At 38.3% G+C, this 19,777-nt stretch overlaps 1 protein-coding gene across 5 annotated transcripts in view; it reads right to left on the bottom strand.

Annotated features, from left to right (window-relative positions):
* Nucleotides 1-10,991: 10,991 nt before the first annotated feature.
* GK (glycerol kinase) overlaps nucleotides 10,992-19,777 on the bottom strand; it is a 70,494-nt gene continuing 61,708 nt past the window's right edge. For 4 of the 5 annotated variants that reach the window (XM_036016927.1, XM_036016928.1, XM_028522963.2 and 1 more), the window contains 5 exons: nucleotides 19,607-19,727; nucleotides 19,069-19,212; nucleotides 16,071-16,151; nucleotides 14,280-14,366; nucleotides 10,992-12,312 (listed from right to left, as the gene is read on the bottom strand). In XM_036016927.1, coding sequence (XP_035872820.1) covers nucleotides 12,302-12,312; nucleotides 14,280-14,366; nucleotides 16,071-16,151; nucleotides 19,069-19,212; nucleotides 19,607-19,727 — 444 coding nt within the window. In that variant the 3' untranslated portion in view covers nucleotides 10,992-12,301. The remainder of the gene's footprint in view (nucleotides 12,313-14,279; nucleotides 14,367-16,070; nucleotides 16,152-19,068; nucleotides 19,213-19,606; nucleotides 19,728-19,777) is intronic. The other variant, XM_036016929.1, reaches the window with a different exon arrangement.

The raw sequence follows: 19,777 nt of genomic DNA, 5'->3' as shown, positions 1-19,777 counted from the left end.
ACATTGATTTTACTTACATGTCTGTAGGGCAGCTAGGGAATCTGCAACACTCAATTCAACCTGGGTCAGCTCTATGTGTCTCTCACTGTCCTTGATCTATAAAGGGTTAGAATAAGGGCTTTCAATGATTTATCTTTTAAATCTACTGGCCACACTGAGTTCCTGGGTTGGTAGGTTTCCTTGTTTGTTTTTTAATTTCTCCTTCTCTCTTTCTCTCTCCCCTCCATGTTTCAAATGTGGGTTTTCAAAAGTTTCAAGACACAGTAGATTATTTCTTCACCTTTTTATTTCCAGTTTTTCCCTAAATGATGGCTGTTGATCTGAGATGCCTTTTCTTTCATCGACTTTATGGATGTGATTTATAGAGACATTTTATTTTGTCTATTATTTCTACACCTGTCAGTTGCCAGAATAGGTGGATATTTGTTCACTAAACTACCAAGTGTATTACTCACTGTGTCCCTTTTATCCTAAGTATACAGAGACATTCTTTCCTTTTCTGTTCTTATTATTCACAGAGGAAGTGTGATCACCTTCTGTCCAACTTTAAATGAAAGTTCTAGACATTTATCACACATCCAGCAGTTTCAAAGGCTGCCTGGGCTATTTTTCCAGTTATCTGAGAAGCAATGGCCATGAAAAGCAGCTCTGAAATCTGCCCCCCGGGGAATCAGTGGTGAAAAAAATGAAGGATTTCTGGAACAGACAAATCTTCTGTGGTGGATGGGATAGGAATTTGCTAATTTAGGGTCACCTACTTAGGTACAATTATGTATGCTTTATGGGTTAATAATAAATATTAATGGCAGAAGTGACTGAAGTAGAAAATAAAGGCTTGCAAATAAATATACCTGCAAATGTGCATCCTAGCAACCTCACTGAGTGAAAGTGAGCCACGTTTCCGGGAAGCAAGCCTGTGTCATGCATTAGAATGTGGAATCAGAGCTAACGCATTAGGATGTCAGGGCAGGTGGCGGAGTTCCACGTCACCATCTACTGTCTCACTGCCATTTCTTGGTTCCATTTCTGAAAGTAAGCAAGAAGTGGTTGCTTTTTGTCTTTTTGGCCCCAGAAATGCATATGGCAGAAGTTACTCATGATCAGAAGAGAGCTAATGATGTTAAGAAGTCGGCTTAAGAGCATTGGTTTTGGAGTCTGACACACTTGGACTTGAGTCTCAGTTTTGTTGCTCACTTGCTCTTTGACCTTCGGCAAATCACTCAATTTCTCTGAGAAGCCTCTAGGGACTCAGGGAGCTCGTCTGTTTCTGGGGAAGATAATAGTTCTAGGATCAGCCTCCTTGAGCACTGACCACTGCTCCTCCCCACTCCTGCCCACGTGAGAGGCTTCTGAAGTTTCCTTCCCAAGTCTCTGTGGGTAGAAGAAGCTGGGTGTCTCCAGTGGTGGAAAATATACAGTAGAAACAAAGCATATTGTAATAGCTTAATAAATTACCTAGGCACAGTGGAAATAGTATTACCTAATTTAAAGGACAATTACTCGAATTAAATGTGATCATGTATAATCAAGTACGCAAACGATAAAGTTGAACATACAGTAACAACTCAATAAATATAATTTTTTGCTTGTCTGTCGCCTCACATGAGCAATGTTTTATAAACCACAGAGTTAATACTTAATATTAATCTTTGTAGGCATTTTCCATTGAAGACTGATCTAGCTTCAAATTCTGGCTCTTCCTTTTTAAGGACATGCAATATTTTTTAACCTTTGGTAACCTACCTCCCAAGAGTTTCTGAATTATTATAGTCTATTCTCATTTCCCAAATGTCTGCTTTGTATGCATAGGATTATGCTAGTGAAGATATTGTAACAGGGGCCTGCATTGCCCCATGGCGACAATCCCCATTCACACAGATTGTGTGGTCTGCAGATTTCTGTCTCTTCCTGTTTTCTTTTCTTTCTTTCTTTTTTTTAAGAGAGGAAACTCTTAAAAAAGAAGGAGAAACATGGATTGGTTGCCTTTCATGTGCACGTGCCCCTACTGGGGACCTGGCCCACAACCCAGGCATGTGCCCTGACTGGGAATCGAACTGGTGACTGTTTGGACTTTTTGCTTTGTGGGATGATGCCCAACCAACTGAGCCACACAGGTCGGGACTCCTTGTTTTCTTTACTTTCCCTCTTGCCTCTGTACATTTCTTGTCTGGCCTCATGGGCCTATGGCATTTTGACCTGGGCACAGGGCACAAAGGGACCAGGAGAATCCAGAGGAAAGAGAGAGAAAAAAAAACCACGACTACTACTTATTAAATGATAATGGTCAAATTAACATTTATTGAGCAGTTGCACATGCCACCTGTTCTAAGCAATTTGTATGTATTGTTTCACGGAATCTTCACAGTTCTAAGAGGTGAAGATGGTTATCTTTATTTTCTTTTTTAAAGATTTTATTTATGTATTTTAGAGAGAGGGGACGGGAGGGAGAAAAGGAAGGAAAGAAACATTGATGTGTGGTTGCCCCCTAAGTGCCCCCAACTGGGGGCCTGGCCCGCAACCCAGGCACCTGCCCTGACTGGGATTTGAACTGGCAACCCTCTGGTTCTCAGGCCGGCACTCAATCCACTGAGCCACACCAGCTAGGGCTGTTATCTTTATTTTCTAAATGAGGGAATGATGCAAACAAGTTAAACAACCAGACCAAGGCCACAAAAGTAACTAGTGTGTCAAACCCAGGCAGAGCCCAAGATCATCGCCTTTTTTCTTTTTTCTCCAGCTCTGCTCAGAGCCAAGGCAGCCTTCCCTGTAGTCTCCTGGGACGGGGGTGACAGAGTGGATCCACACCTTATCCTGGAGGTGTAGTCCTTTGGGTCCTTCTGTGATGCTGGAGAAATGCCCACGAGACTCCCTGTATTCTGAATGTGTCCGAATCTGGGCCTCTGGATTCCAAGTGTGAAGCCTATTCATCTTTGCTGCTCCGATAGCTTCTCTCTCTGATTGTAGGCAATCATTCCCCAATTTAAAATGAACTTGGCAGTTCACTATTATCCTGTCAGCTCTTCGATACTTTTAAGCTATTAACAGTATTTGACCTTTTGAATGAGTGGGTTGATCTAAATTATCTAGTATGATAGATAAATATGGCCACAGGCTATCTGCAGTTCTTCCTACCAAGAGGTGGAGTAGATTTTCCCTACCCTTGAATCTAGGCCAGCCTTATGATTTGGTCTGACCAACTGAAAGAAAGCAATGGAAGAGGGTCCTGGCCAGGTAGCTCAGTTGGTTAGAGCATTGTCCCAGTACAACAAGGTTGTGGGTTCAATCCTCAGTCAGGGCAAATGTGAGAATCAACCAATGAATGCATCAATAAGTGGAACAACAAATCACTTTTTTCCTTTCTCTCTTCCTTTCTCTCTCAAATCAATCAATTAAAAAAAAAAAAACAGGCCTTACAACTTTCACTTGCAACCAGACGGAAAAAGTCTGAGTTACCTTGCTGGGTAGGCGACATGGAAAACAACTCAGGTGCCCTGGCCAACAGCCTGGGCTAACTACCAGATGTGCTAGTGAGGTCAACTGTAGCTGGCCAGCCCCCAGCCAACTTGACATCTGACTGCAGGCCCAGGAGGGATCCAAATGAGACCAACAGAAAAACTGCCCCCACTGAGCTCAGGCCCACAGAACTGTGACCAGTCAAACGGCTATGGTTTCAAACCTCGAAGTTCAGGGGTAATCTCCATGCAACAATAGATACCGTATTTTTCGGACCATAAGACTCACTTACATGTTAGAGGAGGAAGGCAGGAAAAAATTTTTGAAGCAAACAATGTGGTAAAATATTTAATAACATAAACAACATAATATTTCACCAATGTAAATGTAAACAGAACTCAACAGCAGCATTAACAACCATTATTCCTCCCAAATCTGGGGGGGATGCATTTTATAGTCCGAAAAATACGGTAACCGATACCCGCAACTCACTATTTATCAAAAACTATAATAACCCCAAAACTGAAATTTCGATGCTAAAAACATCACTAACTCAATTTTTGTTATTCCTTATTTGGAGAAGATATTTTACATAAAGGTAACAATCTAAGTATAGTTTACTTTAGTCACCAAATATTTGATGGCAGAATTGGATTCTCTCTTTTTTTCCTTTTGATTTCAGAAAATCTTTAAGCATATTTGGTTAGAACGGCCAAGTTCGTTTGAATACACAGCACCAACGTCGACTGACCACTAAAGCATGCAAGGAAAACTCTACTTTCTTTTCTCCAATCTCTTCCCCAAGGGGACTAAAATTAGCTCTGCTAAGAGCAATTTTAGAAACAAAACTCAGTATTCCTTAACCTAGAAACCTGAAGGCAGAGAAAGGAATAGTGAAACTCTAAGGTCATTCACATTATGGCAAGTTAACATCCCACTCACTGTTTGGATACAAATCTTTTTTAACATCTTTCTACAGCAGAGCTCCAAAAAGAGTTTCGGAAGCAAGGCAATGTTTCACTGTGGCTTCTTCCCTGTGTATTTTTAGCGGCTATACATCTACAGTTAAATTTCTCAGTAATAGTACATTGCAAAACAAAATATGATTGCTTAAAAATTAATTTGGATTACTGAGTTCCAAAGTAGTTAATGATTTTTAATGGGAGTATATTCAAAGAAATCTCTTTTTTAAAATGGCTTGCTTTAGCTCTGACCAGTGTGGCTCAGTGGGTTGGGTGTCCTCCCACAAAGCAAAAGGTTACTGGTTTGATTCTTGGTCAGGGCACATGCCTGGGGTTGTGGGTTTGGTCCCAGATTGGGGCACACGAGAGACAACTGATCCAGGATGTTTCTCTTCCTTTCTCCCTCCCTTCCACTCTCTCTAAAAATAAAAAAAAACTTCAATTAATAATGTTTTACTTTATATAAAAAGAATTCCACTTAAAAAACATACTTTACCCAAAAGATACCTAAGAAATTAGGGTGTTAAAAGTTTTGCCTCCGTAATTGTTTTATGATTAAAGAAATTTAATCCTATTTGTGGCTTACTAACATTGAAATAAATCTATTGTGATTATTCTTTTAAAGTATACCCTTTGCCTAATTCAGCTGTATGTGGAAAATGTTTTCACCATAAAATATTCTGTAAGTTAGATTATTCACCATTTTTCAAATTAGTTAAGTTTTATTATTATATTTGGATGCTAAAGTGCTTATGATGCTTAGAACATATGATTAAAATGCTGATGGGCTGTAGTAATAAAGAATATTTTCTTAATAACTTCATAAAGCTTAATATGGAAAAAGCTCATGATGATGATAGAATTTTAAAAGATTTGCTCAGCATCCAGACAATAATGATGGTACCAACATAAGGTATAATTAACACAATTTTGTCTTGATTTGATCATATTTGTGGGTTGTTATAAAGACATTATTTCTTTATAATTCTCTAGTACCAAAAGGATGAAAGGCAAAAACAGGAAAGGAATAATGAAAATTACGTGGTTTGTTTTGGAAAAATAATGTGGGCCTTGGAATTGGTTGGTTGATTTTACTATGTTATCTCCCAAGAGTTAAAACAAAGATGTAATTAGCAGATATGTTCCGGTTTCTAAATTGTTCAATTATAGATTATGAAGAAAATTATCTATAAATCTTTTATCATGAGCTGAAAAGTCTCAGGAAAATCAAAGCTGGAGGAAGGTGTAAGTGGATTGATGGGTTCACTTTAGCCTTTGATTTTTAAGATCCTAGCATGAAAGCATGCTGGACATCTCTCGTAGTCCCTACAATACTTGCATTTCATTATGATTCCCAGAAAACCTGTACCCTAGCAACCTCCGCAGTACACCGTGATGGGAAGACAGACAAGCCCGAGTGTGGAAAACAGCGCCACCTACGGTTAAATTTGTTTCTAACAAGAAAAGAGCTTTTCAAGCTAGTTACTAGATCCTGCTGCACCTGTTCTTTAGCAAGCCGATAAAAGATTTTAATTGTGCCAGAAGATCATTAAGATTTCAACCCTTTTAATTGGGAGAGCTATCAGGATAATCAAAACCAGCTAATGGACAATGAGAGATGAATTTAGACACAATTAGGCTGGCAATGCACCTCATCTTTTTGTTACGAAATATTTCAAGCATACAGAAAAGTAGAGAATATAGTAAATATATGTGTATCACCACTCAGCCTAATCTTAAGATTTTACTACGTTTGCTTTAGTTATTTTTCAAGAACCATGACTTTTCAGGTTCCTCTGAAGCTCTTTCCCTGTTCCCATAGCCTCCCTTCCAGAGATAACCAACCCCGTTAACGTGATAGCTATCAGCCCGATGGAAGTTGTGCACGGCTAGTCCACCTGTATGTGTCCATATACATGACACCTCATCTTGTTGTGCATGTTAAAAATTTAATGTAAAGCTTATGAATGTTCACAATCTGTACAAAAATACTCCCTAAAAGCTTAAAGTGGGGGGGGGGAATCAAAATAACTACAGGCATTATTTTAGGACTATGGATGATTTTCTAGTCTTTCTAACCTTATTATATATTCCAATTATTCTGCAAGCAGTAGTATTTCCTTCCAAACAATGTGATAAAAAATAGATAGACAGAAGTGCTTGTTTTAAAAAGGGCTCCCTTGGGTGCTGATGTACAGTGTGAACGTGCAAGGATTTACCACCATTTCAATTACATTTACAATTAATTGAAGATGTGGATCGCATCCAGGCCTATTGTTTCCTCCTATAAGCTCTGTAGTAAAGAAAAAGATATGCTGGTAAATGAATCAAAAGCTGAAGGTTTAGAGCTCACTTCGGCAGCGCATATATTAACATTGGACAATACAGAGATTAACAGGGCCCCCGTGTGAGGCTGACCTGCAAACTTGTGGGTTTTTTTTTTTAAAGCTGATGGCTTAAATTGAGTTTGGGGAGAAAGATGATAGTGAAAAGCTGAAATTAAACTTTTAAGAAAATTACAAAATGGCATAGAGGGTCCACTTAGGGAAGAGTCAAGTTACTGATCATTATGGTCATATATTTTGGTTAATGCTTTCAGAAGACTGCCTCTTCATTTATCAAGTCTTTGGGGGGAAACGAGTTCACCGTAGCTTTTAATATCAGTACATTCCATTGGACAGACTATGAAAACCTGAGAAGGCGAACAGAACGCCAGATCTGGTTGCCTCCATTTCTTTTTTTTTTTTTTTTTTTTTTTTTAGATTTTATTTATTTTATTTTTAGGGAGGGAAGGGGAGAGAGAGAGAGAGACAGAAAGAGAGACAGAGAGAGAGAGAAACATCAATGTGCAGTTGCTGGGGGTTATGGCCTGCAACCCAGGAATGTACCCTGGCTTGCAATCGAACCTGCGACACTTTGGTTCCCAGCCCGCGCTCAATCCACTGAGCTACGCCAGCCAGGGCTTGGTTGCCTCCATTTCTTATGTATGAGTGACGAAAGTATTTTTCTTTTTCCAATATTAAGTGCTTGAAAACAGTGGAAGTGCAATGAAAAAGGAGTTAAATTGATTGACCTCTGTTTTCAAGGATGAAATAAAATTGATTTCCATCAGAGGACTCATTTCAGGGGTTATAAGCTCACATGCTGTCAAAGAACTGGCCGTCCATCACTCCAAAAGAAACCACGTACTTGCTAGCAGTCACTCCCCATCCCCCCAACTCTGACAACCATTAACCTACTGTCTCTATGGATTTCTCTCTTGCAGACATTTCATATAAATGGAATCGTACACGATGTAGCTTTTTGTGTCTGGCTTTTCTCACTTTGCACAGTTTTCAAGGTTCCCCCATGTCGTAGCATGGATCAGTACCTTATTCATTTTTATAGCTGAGTAATATTCCATTGTACGGAAAGACCACCTTGTTTATCCATTTATCAATTGATAGACACATGGGTTGTTGCCTCTTATTGGCTATTATTAGTAATGCTATGATGAATATTCATGTTGGCCTCTGAATTTAAACTCAGAACTTAAAATTAGCTTTGTAAATAGTTAATATGTTAATATGGTTCAGAATTATACCTGCTAACAATTAAGATGGTTCAAATATATATGTATCTCCTCACATGCTTGATTATCACTGCTGTATACATGAAGAAGACACAAATCATGACCACAGAAGAAAAACGCAGCTTTGATGTAGATGACACAGACACTGAAATTGTTAAAGATTCTGCTTCCCTTGGTTCAGTCATCAATTCCAATGGAGACTGCAGCCAAAAAATCAAGAGAAGGCTGAGAGTCAGAAGGACAGGAATGGAAAAATTAGGGAACATCAGCAAGAGCAAAGATGTGTCATTAGAGACCAAGGCTATCACCCACGGCCTCCTATTCCCAATTAATACGTATGGATACTAAAGCTGGACTATAAAGAAGGGTTTATCGGAAAAAGAAAAAGATTCATTTGAAATACGATGTTGAAGGAGAGTTCTCTGGATTCCTTGGACCCCCAGAAAGGCAAGCAAGTGGGTCCTGGAGCAAATCAGGACTGAAACATTGCTGGAGGCAAACGTGACAAACCTGAAGCCGTCCTACTTCGGGCACGTTATGAGAAGGCAGAGTTCTTTGGAAAAGACAACAATGCAGAAAAAACACAGGCAGCAGGGAAAGAGAAAGACCAAATACGAGATGGACTGACTCCATAAAAGAAGCCATAGGCATGAGTTCACAGGAGCGGCGTGGGGCTGTGGAGGACAGGACAGTGTGGATGTCACTCATTTATACGGTCGCCAGGAGTCAGAGTCAACTCAATGGCACGTAACACAATGAACACTATTATCACCTCCATATATGTCCTTCCAGCATGGGCAAACATCCTAGCTCTCTCTCTCTTTCTTTTTTTTTTTTTTTAAAGATTTTATTTATTTATTTTCAGAGTAGGAAGGGAGGGAGATAGAGAGAGAGAGAGAGAAACATCAATGTGTGGTTGCTGGAGGTTATAGCCTGCAACACAGGCATGTACCCTGGCTGGGAATCGAACCTGTGACACTTTGGTTGGCAGCCCGTGCTCAATCTACTGAGCTACACCAGCCAGGGCTCTCTCTTTCTTTAAAATAAAGGTAACACATACACTCCTCTGCACCTTGCTTTTCCCCTTATCCTGGATGTTTCCATGTTTAGAGACAGTGTCGCCATTTTTTTCTAAAGCTACACATTTTCTGTTTGTGGCCGTATCACAGTGTACTTAACCAGTTTCCCTGTGATGGCTGTTTTGGTGGTAACTGAAATGATTTGATACTTACTAAATGGATGCAGAAAGTGTGGTGTGTGCATACAGTGGAGTATGACTCAGCCTTAAAAAAGAAAGAAATCCTACCATCTGCAGCAACATGGATGGACCTGGAATACATGACACTGAGCTGTTCAACGGGCATACAATTACAGTTACACCAAATGAATAAATCCTAGAGATCAGCTTACAACTTAGTGCCTATAGTCAACAACACGGCACTGTGCACTTAAAAATAAGAGGGTGCATTTGTGTTAAACATTCTTTCCATACACACACACAAAGAGCAAAGGGACACAAGGAAACTTTGGAGGTGATAGATATATTTATTACCTTGATTGCGGTGATAGTATGATGGGTGTGTGTGTATGTCCAAGCTCATCAAATTGCATACATTAAATAGACGCAGTTTTCTATATATCAATTATATCTCATTAAATCTGTAAAAAATCATTTTTATGCTCCTATTTACTATTTGGTAGACACTATGAGGTAAATACTACCTACTCTAAGGTCACTGTTATTCGTTCTTGTCCTGTGACATCTTTCACTTGGTGGTTTCTCCTAAATAACTATCATTCTTCATTCCCAAACAACATAAAACATCCATGAATGAAAGAACTGAGCTTTGGGCACTTCAAAAGAAACACACTGAAAAATTCTAGGATATCATTACGGAAGCAAAGATACATTACTTATTTTACTTTATTAGTTTGGGAATAAAAGATTAAGGTGTTTGCTACTGAACCGGGAGAACAATGGTATGTACTTGACTTCACCAACTAACCCAGGTTGAGAGAAACAACCATGGCATGAAACCAGGAGGTCATAGTTAGTCACATGAGACCCTATTGCTAATGGCTGTTGACCTAGCCAGGGTATTTTCTGGATGCTGAAATGGTACAATGTAGTCGTTTTTAATACAATGATTGAGGTCCTGCTCACCATTCTAGACACTACTTCCTCGGCTGTTGGTTAATTCTTCAGAATGTGCCTGATCAAGTGTTAACAGCCGAGTTTCTTGTTTCCTAAATGTCTTTGTTACTTTAACTTGGATCTAAGTTATAGTCTGCAAATGAGAAATGCAAGTAAGAATGAGGGGTCAATTTATTTTCAGTACATTTATCATGAAATATCAATCATACAATTTCACAAAGTTATAAATATTGCAATTTATAGAAAATTAATGTCATCTTAAAATGATTCGAACAGTGATTTTCACAATTATTTACAATTAACTTAACCTACCTTTGTAAAAACATGATTATGTTTTAAAGTACCCTGCCACAAAGTAGTAATTTCACAGTACCTTTCTATAATATGAATGGCCCTAAAGTGGCAGCACACCTATAAAACCCAGCATATGCAACAATTTAGAAACAGCACAATGCGAACTGCAAATCCAAGTTAGCATTCATTTCAAACAGAACAAATCTTTTTATATCAATATATAAATATTTTTCTATTTTCAGCACTGATTGAAGAAAATAATTAGGAGGCAGTATATTCTTGTTTGTAGTAAACAGTAATTTTAAGGTATTTTAAAAATCAACACTGAGAAGCTAGATTAGGCACACGTAATACTAAATATTTTGAGAAGTTCTTGGTTTCATTGGAAGCCATTTCTAATAGTAAATCTTTTTTAGTTGTAATAACGGTAAGCAGAGGTAATCCTCTGTATTCCAAATAGAAATGATAATTGCTTTCAACAATTAATAACACATTTGGATGGAAAGTGATTTTGGCTTTATTCTTAAAGTGTTTTTTTTTTAAACTTTTCTTCACCTTTTTTTGACATCCCCTCTAAAGGATCTCAAATTGTTAAAAATTATGTCAAAGGAAAATAATGTTATGTGGACCAGTACTTGTGTTTGAAAACAGTATTTACTGTGGTATTCCACGTTTTTTTTTTCTTTAGCATGTATCCAGCTAAAAAAATTAAATAAAAATGTAAGATATAAGAAATATAGTTGAAGTCACAATAAAGTATATTTTCTTCTATGGACATAGAACACATACTTTAAATTTTAAATGTTGGCTCTTTAAGAAAAACTTTCTCCTGGTAAATAATATGTATAACCGTTGCCCTAAAACATATACAGCTGTTTCCCCAAAATATTTATGCACATAGTGGTCCACTTAAGACCAGCCCCATTATAATCTGCTGAATACAATGTGCTCTTAATTTATAAATGGGCTACCTTCAGTATATAAAATATATAGGCATGTATGCAATTATGTACAAAGTAAGAAATATAAAAAGAAAAAAAAAGTGTTCTTCCCTATTAAGATCCAGACAGAAATTCAGTGTAATTAGTGAGGCCATGTAAAATGTACTCTTAATTTATAAATGGGCTACCCTCAGTATATAAAATATATAGACAGGTATGTTATACATATCAAGTAAAAAGTGTAAAAAGGAGAAGTGGGGGAAAAAAAGGAAGACGTGTCTTTCCCTGGAAGATTCACACGGCAACTCCGTGTAATTACTGAGGCCATGTAAAATGTCTGAAGAATTTCCGTTTTGGCAAATACTTTTCAGAAAAATATGTAAGCTATGAGAGTACTAAATTTCCACTTCATGGATTTAGTGGAGGATTCCACTTCGACATTCAGTGAAGACGCTGCGGTCTCCCTCACAGGCAGGGAAGGGGACTGTTGGGGGTCTGCTAAAGGGAAACACAAAGTCACTCATGCTTAGCCCCTCGATCAAGTGTGTGTAGTGCAGAGAACCAAACCCTGGCCCGGCAGCGTGTGACCATGCTCTCGGAAAGCTGCCGGTGGACAGGATCTGGATCCTTCTCAGATCTTAGAGGAAATGGGCCGGAAGTGATGGCAAAGGAGGGGTCAGCTCCAAAGGTGGCTGGTCCAATCTGAACAGCTGATGTTAAAAAACACACCAAATGTTTCTATAGCATTCATTCGGCTGCATTTTCTTTATTTCGAGCCACAGGTCTACTTCGAGGGTCATGCGGCAAGTGGCTTATAAATAAAATCAGAGTCTATGAATGGTGTCATCACATTAAGAGATAGATTCGCTGGAGTCTCTTGTTAGGTAAAGAGCTCCCATTGTTGGAATCCACGAGTTGGTATTATTTATGGGATACCTAAAATGGGGGACAGAAACCACATGTCATTAACAACACACATGCAATTCAGGGGTTAAAGCAATGAAGACTATTTAATCATTTATCAAATTAGAAATTCCGTATGGGTTTCTCAACATTGCTTCATGGTTAAAAAATGCAACAAATATATTGGCCAATTCCAAAATTAACAAATATTAATGCTATTGCTAATTGTTTAACCAAGGCGAACCAATCCCACTGTTCCGATCTCAGCATGTGTTACCAAGAGAGAACCTGAAAATGGTAACCATATCCATTTTGGAAGCCTAGGAATTTGGAAACTTAAAGTATCTTTTAGCTTAGAGATATGCTACATGTCTCAATTTTCATAGAGACCAGGCCTTGTGATCTAGTCGTGGTACCAAAGGGGAAATGGGGAAAAATCAACAAAAACATTTAGCCGCAATATTCTTTCCTTTTCCAGATGACCATTATGCAGCCAAAAATAACCTCAGCATACCGAAAAAAAAAGAGAACTTTCCCCCACTCAGCATAGAAATTTCTTTATAAAATTAAATTACAGTTTTTCTGGGGGAATATTTGGGCTCTTCTATCAGAAAATAGACATCTGCTAATTTGCTATGGATTTATACATATAGAAGCCCTTTGTAAGGTGCAAAGCACTAATGCCAATATAAGGTATTGCTATTATGGAAGCAGAAGATTTGAACGATTTTATCTTAAATGTGAAGAGTACAGAAAAAGGCAATCTTAGTTTTAAATTCTCATGCAAGTAGCCCATATTTTATCATTAATAAAAAATAAAGTGCCCTGGTTGGTGTGGTTCAGTGGACTGAGTGCCGGCCTGCGAACTGAAGGTTCACGGGTTTGATTCCCAGTCAGGGCATGTGCCTGGGTTGTGGGCCAGGTCCCCAGTAGGGGGGCATGTGAGAGGCAACCAATTGATGTTTCCCACATCCATGTTTGTCTCCCTCTTTCTAAAAATAAATAAAATCTTTTTAAAAAAGATAATCTAATGTCGTGATGGAAATAACTTTCATTCCTTATTTTATATAGCACTAACCTGATGATGGCAACCTGAATTAAGGCTGGTCAGATTTCTACAAACAGGTGTCTCCCCCATATCAATAAAGTTTAAATTTTACATTTTAAACCCAGGTCACCATCTGATGAATTAAAAGACATAATTTAACTCTTTCCCTAATCATGAAGCCTTTTAAAAATGATTCACTTTCTTGGCAACATATGGAACAAGTTATTTCACTTTAAGCCATTAATTTCAAGAAAAATGGAGCTATCATAAGGAAAGCTTCCAAAATGATGAATTACTCATATTAATATAGGTTATGCAATATATTTCATCACATGCTGAGCAATTTTACTTTCATAAGAATATTCAGTACAAGTTAAGGTACAAAAACAATAATTCAGTTTTAATTCAACCCCAATTTATTTAAGCAATAATTTTAAAAAGTTCAGTTCACCAAATGTATTCTTTTAAGTAAAGCAAATGTGACTATAAAATTTCCCCAGTTTTAGAGTTTTATAGAAACTCTGCTAACATACTCTGGCCAAAACTCTCACCAAAATTAAAATCTTAAGCCATGCATTGCAAAACTTTCATAGGATGAAAAACATCTTATGTACATTTGAAAGCCAATTTAACGAATGTCAAAAATCTGTCACTCTGAAAGTCCTGTCACTTAGCATGAACAGTAGCACTTTCACTTTTGCTCATTGCTATAGTTGACAGAAGGTAGCCCCTCCAAGAAACCATCATTTACTAAAGATAGAAGAGGTTAAGCAGAGCCACAGTCCTTAACTCTGACTGCTGCAAAGGATTAATTCGTCTAATTAGACCTTTAATAGATTCTCCTGGTTCCTAAGCATAGGAAGAATGAAAACCACTGAAAACTTTCGGCTGAATTACATACAAATACATTAACGCTAACTAATAAAATTGTCTAATTTAAAGAGTAACTGACCTGAGATGTACCTTGCTCCGATTAACATTACCATGCTACTCATTATAAAAAAGCCCAAGGGTAGACTACAGAAGATACTAGGGTCACCTGTGGCCATCCAAGAAGAAGGAATTCCAGTCAAGCAAACCAAAAGAGAGACACATAATTACAATATTTGTGTTAAGAATCACATGATAGCAAAACAAATTAAGTTATCAAAATAGTATATTCATAAAAGCTAGCAAAGAGTTATTACTTCAAATCGAAAAAATATAATCAATATTGAAGGTTTATGACAATTAACAAACAATACAGAGAGCATGCCACGAGTAGCCAAGAACATAATGCATATAGACCATGAGCTTTCCACTGGCAAAGCCAAAGAAAGCCGATGAAGAACTTTTTTGGGAGGCTGTTGATTTTAGCTTTCTTGATTCTTCCCCAAAAGATACAATATAAGCAATTCAAATCCCGCCCCCCCAAATTCAAATTTACAGATCCTCTGGCTATCAGAAAAGTTATATTAGCCCACTGAAAATAAATGTCAAAGCCCATTGGTTCTGTTTTCTTTTTCAAATAGAATTCAGTGTATAAAGAGATGTACTCAAATATTAAGATTACTCTCATTTAAACACTAAATTGTATTAATCTACATTCTAAAATATTGCCTGAGAACATGGTTGTTTTGATGCTTTTTTTTTAAATGAGTCTCAGAATAAAAGATTGAAAGAAAAAAAAAGACATTAGGCTTCTTTAGGGGAAAAAAAGAACAAAAGTTTTAAGTAGGACCATCCAGGACTAAAAATACAGATCGTGGCGATCTGTAGTAGTGGATAGTTCCAGCAGCTTCTCCTAAAAGCCAGACACATTAAAAGTGGTTCTAGGGGGTGGAGGTGGGAGAAAAAAAAAAGCAGTTCTATACCCACTTTTATTTATTATAAAATAAATTATTTTATAAATATTTTTTTACTTCACCTATAAACTCTTCTTCAGTACAGTATATGCTTCAATATATTATTGGTCATTGTGCCATTCATTACATGCCAAACCTTGCATTTAGCAGTAAATTAAAATACCGTGTTATAGTAAAGGCCTGTTTAAGGCTATTTAAATAGCACAGACACATTAAAGGAAGCTTATGGCTGTTTATAACTAAATAGTTTACTTAAGCTGAATACTTTCCTACCTGAATGATGAAAAAAAACACTCCTCTGGTTTCTCCCAAGCGCATTTCCTAGTCTATTATGACGCTTCTAATTTACTGTGGTTGCTACATTTCTCCCACTCTGATCCCAATGAATTCCCATAATGTATACTCGCTAAGAACTTGGAATCAGCTTAGGAAGTAGAGAAATATATTCTGAAATTAATATAACTTTTGGTTGGTTCAGGTCATGAAGACAGCCCCCCAAAAAGGTCAAGTAAAACATGGAGGGAAAAAAAACAACGACTATAGTTGATTTTTTTCCATTAAAAAGAAATTTGAAAAAAAAAAAACACCCAGAGAAATAAACTAGAAATCATTTTACTTTTAGAAAAGTTAGCTATACACCAAAGTACTAGGGATAAACTAAGAAGGAAAGTTGTGGCAGGACGTATGCAAATCAACCTGATAATTTACATTTTATGTTAATAACTTTAAAGTGTTTTCAAAATGTTAGAAACTGTGGATATATAATGCCTTTCTTCAGAGCACATTTGCTAAGTATAAGTGGTCAGATGCTTAACTAAGCTATTTAACATACTAACACAAAGTGGCAATAATAATATCAATATTAATAATAATAATAATAATAATAAAAACATAGTTACCACTTTGAGAAGACTCTGTTGTAACCCAACCCATTGACTTCATCACAGCTTTCTTCCAGGTAGAATAACGAATTTCACTTTCTAGAAATAGAAGACAGGAAACATATATACACGAAATGCAGGTTACTGAGATGCTCTAGGCACCATACTTATGTTCACTCAGCATTCCCGACAAATTGTTACACATATTAAACTGATACAGGGTTTCACAAGGACTCAGATTTGGGAGATTATGGTTGCTACTGATGCCCAGTGACTGGGACAGAGAAGTTTGGAGGCTAGAGGGGAAAATCACCATGGTCTACAGCACAAGTGGCAAACACAAGGCCTATGGGCCCAATCCGGCCCTCCACCTTGTTTCTATCTGGTGGCAGCGCTGAGCTCTTGCCTAACTGTTAAGGAGCAGTTACATGTATACCGTCCTAAAGTTACATTTGGCCCTTTGAAGGCAACTGCGAGGTTGATGCAGCCCCTGGTGAAAATGAGTCTGACACCCCTGGTCTACAGGGTAACTAGAAGAATGGGAGACAGCCTGCCTGTGAAGAACAGGCCATTTGCAGGCAGGTGGTGATGTAGAAAGGGGAATCTCATTTAATCTGATCTCTCTTTTGGGGTTGTTTTTGGGATACAGGGAGGGGTATGCTATAATGTGGAAAGACTAAAAGGGTAATTATTCTGGGTCCAGTCAAAGGATTTGACAAGTCTTGATTTCTCACAAGATTCAAATTGCATTCTTGTGAGACAAGATTTCTTCTCTTTAAAAATGTTTTTATTTTTATTTATTGACTGATTTTAGAGGGACAGGAAGGAAGAGAGAGAAAAACATCAATTTGCTGTTCCACTCATTTATGCATTCATTGGTGGATTCTTGTACGCGCCCTGACATGGAGATCAGACCTGCAATCCTGGTGTTATTGGGATGATGCTCTAACTGACCTACCTGGCCAGGGCTGATACAGGACTTCTTTAAGGTAGAAATCCACAATAAAAGGACTAAAAAAAATGGGCACTGGTTGCCCTTGTCAGTCAGTGTGGCTCAATTGGTTGGAGTGTTGTCCCATGCACTAAAAGTTTGGGGGTTTGATTCTCAGTCAGGGCATATGCCAAGGTTGTGGGTCCAGTCCCTGGTCAGGGTGGGTACAGGAGGCAAATGATTGACGTCTGTGTGTGTGTGTGTGTGTCTCCCCCTTCCTCTCTCTTTAATATCAATAAACATATTTTTAAACATTTTTTGAAAATGGGCACTGGTGCATCCACACACACACAGCACTCCTAGTGATAGGCAACACGCATGAAGCTACCCTTCCTTGAAGCTTCCCAGCCTTTCCGCAGTACCTCATGGCTGCAACTCCAGTGACACACTGCTCAAATATCACTTGGTTCAGAAAGGTTTCCACGGCCCCACTTCTGGCCCCTCATCCAACTTCCCACAGCACCTCCTGCACATCTCAGGGTATTAGCTACTACAGTGAGTTTTCACGGTTTTGTCTACCTCTCCCAATATATTTGAGTCTTGAAGGGCAAGGACTTGATCTTTGTTCATCTCTATATCCCCATGGAAGGACAGTTTCTGGCCTGTAGTTGGCTTTGAACAAATGTTTTAAAAAATATTATTTACTGATTTAAAGACAGGGAGAAGCATCAATTTGTTGTTACACTTATTAATGCATTCATTGGTGATTCTTGTATGTGCCCTGACTAGGGATTGAACCTACAACCTTGGCATATGGGGACGATGCTCTAATCAACTGACCTACCTGGCCAGGGCTCTAAACAAATGTTTGCTCTAAGAATGAACTACCTACATCTATGTGCCTATGCATGCATGTGCATGCACAGGTGTGTTGTGGGGAGAGGGGAGGGGCTGGTGGAGGGAAGAACAATTGATACAACTGGTCAACTCTGGGCTAAAGCTTTAAAAACCACAAAGATGGCTCTCTCTGGAGACAGTAATCCTCAACTCTTTGCACAAAACTTCCTTGATTTAAAGGTGAGATTAGCATCTCAAGACCATATACTCGCTAAACATTATTTGCTTATTAAAAAGCAGATTTTTTTTCAGAATTAGAAAAAGTGTTGAACTCTGCATTTTCTCTAATTTTGTAAAAGTGAAAAATTATTTACAGACAGAATATCAAATTTTGAAACACATTTCTGCATCAAGGTCCATGGCATACTGTCTGACTAGAAAATCATTAGTATTGTAATCCTTTTTCATATGTATGGAAAAGAATCCATTAAATTAAGAGGTGCTGGCAGAGTCTTCTAGAAAACAACAAATGCATTTGAAGCTTATTTCCCAATAGCTCAAAATTTACTTTGATGCTATTTTATGTGTAGGTTTTTAGAAAGTTATAGATAAAACTTGGTATTTTTATAGATAAAACTCAGTAGAGATAAAACCTTATTTTTGTACTCACATTTGTTTAGTGTAAGGGATGCATCATTATACTATTTTAATAAAGGTGTTGCTCAGAGCTTGGGCCTTAGCTTAGTTTATTAGGAAGTGAATAAGACATTTAATGTTCATTTATTTAAACTGTTACTGCCTTTGTCTGGCTAACCCTTCTGTGCTTAAAAGTTACCAGAATGTCCCCTAGCCCAGCTAATCATGTCCTAAAACCAGGCCATTGGCCCCAAAGATGATCCTGGGTAGACATTAGGGATGGGTGGCTGATGTATCGCCTTTCACCCTTTTACAAAAGGCTATTTGAACAAGCTACAGCTGATAGTGTGGCAGTGTTATCCTCCTACACAAAAGGACTGTAAACATGTGAACAGTAAAATTGTGATTCTATGGTTTTTTTAAACATAAGGAATGATTTCTCTCATCCACACTCATTCAGTGTAGCTCCATATGCTTAGTAGCCAAACCTGAAAGAGTAGCATTTGCTATTGTACTAAATTGCTTAGCGTATGAATGAACAGAAAGGGAAGCTCTCTCTCACTGGGGCTGTGTTCACAGAATAGCATGCAAGGTTTCATTCTTTAAATGTACCCTCAGCATTGATCTGGGGTTCGAACCGCTCCATTGTGACAGCAGACAGGTCCTCGGGTTCCAGGCTCCAAACGCCCACGCCTTCTGCGGCCCCCGCTGCCATGGCGGCTCCCAGGGCAGTTGTTTCCGGCATGGAAGGCTTCACTGAGAGGAGACAGCTACATCAACAACTTCGTATTTATTTCTTTTACATACGTCTCAAAAAACCAGTTCTTCCATAAAGAAACGTTAGTCTCGCCCTGGCTGGTGTAGCTCAATGGATTGAGCGCGGGCTGGGAACCAAAGTGTCCCAGGTTCGATTCCCAGCCAGGGTACATTCCTGGGTTGCAGGCCAGAACCCCCAGCAACCGCACATTGAATCTCTCTCTCTCTCTCTCTCTCTCTCTCTCTCTCTCTCTCTCTCTCTCTCTCTCTCTCTCTGTCTCTCTTTCTCTCTCTCTTCCCCTCCCTCCCTTCCCTCTCTAAAAATAAATAAATAAAATCTTAAAAAAAAAAGAAACATTAGTCTCAGGACTGAGACGAATGAAGGTTTACTAACCTACGGGGATATAGAGAATGTCTGCTTGTAGCTGCATAAGAATTTTGTTGTTGGTCATTCCTCCGTCTACCTGCAGATGACTGAGTGGAATTCCACAGTCGCGGTTCATGGCGTCCAGAATCTTCAATAAAGAAAGCAATGTAATGAAATGATCCTAAGTAAACTACTTCA

The sequence above is a fragment of the Phyllostomus discolor genome, chromosome X (genome assembly GCF_004126475.2).
Source record: "Phyllostomus discolor isolate MPI-MPIP mPhyDis1 chromosome X, mPhyDis1.pri.v3, whole genome shotgun sequence".
Taxonomy (NCBI): Eukaryota; Metazoa; Chordata; class Mammalia; order Chiroptera; family Phyllostomidae; genus Phyllostomus; species Phyllostomus discolor.
The sequence above is the reverse complement of the archived record's forward strand: the minus strand, read 5'-3'. Positions and strand labels throughout refer to the sequence as shown.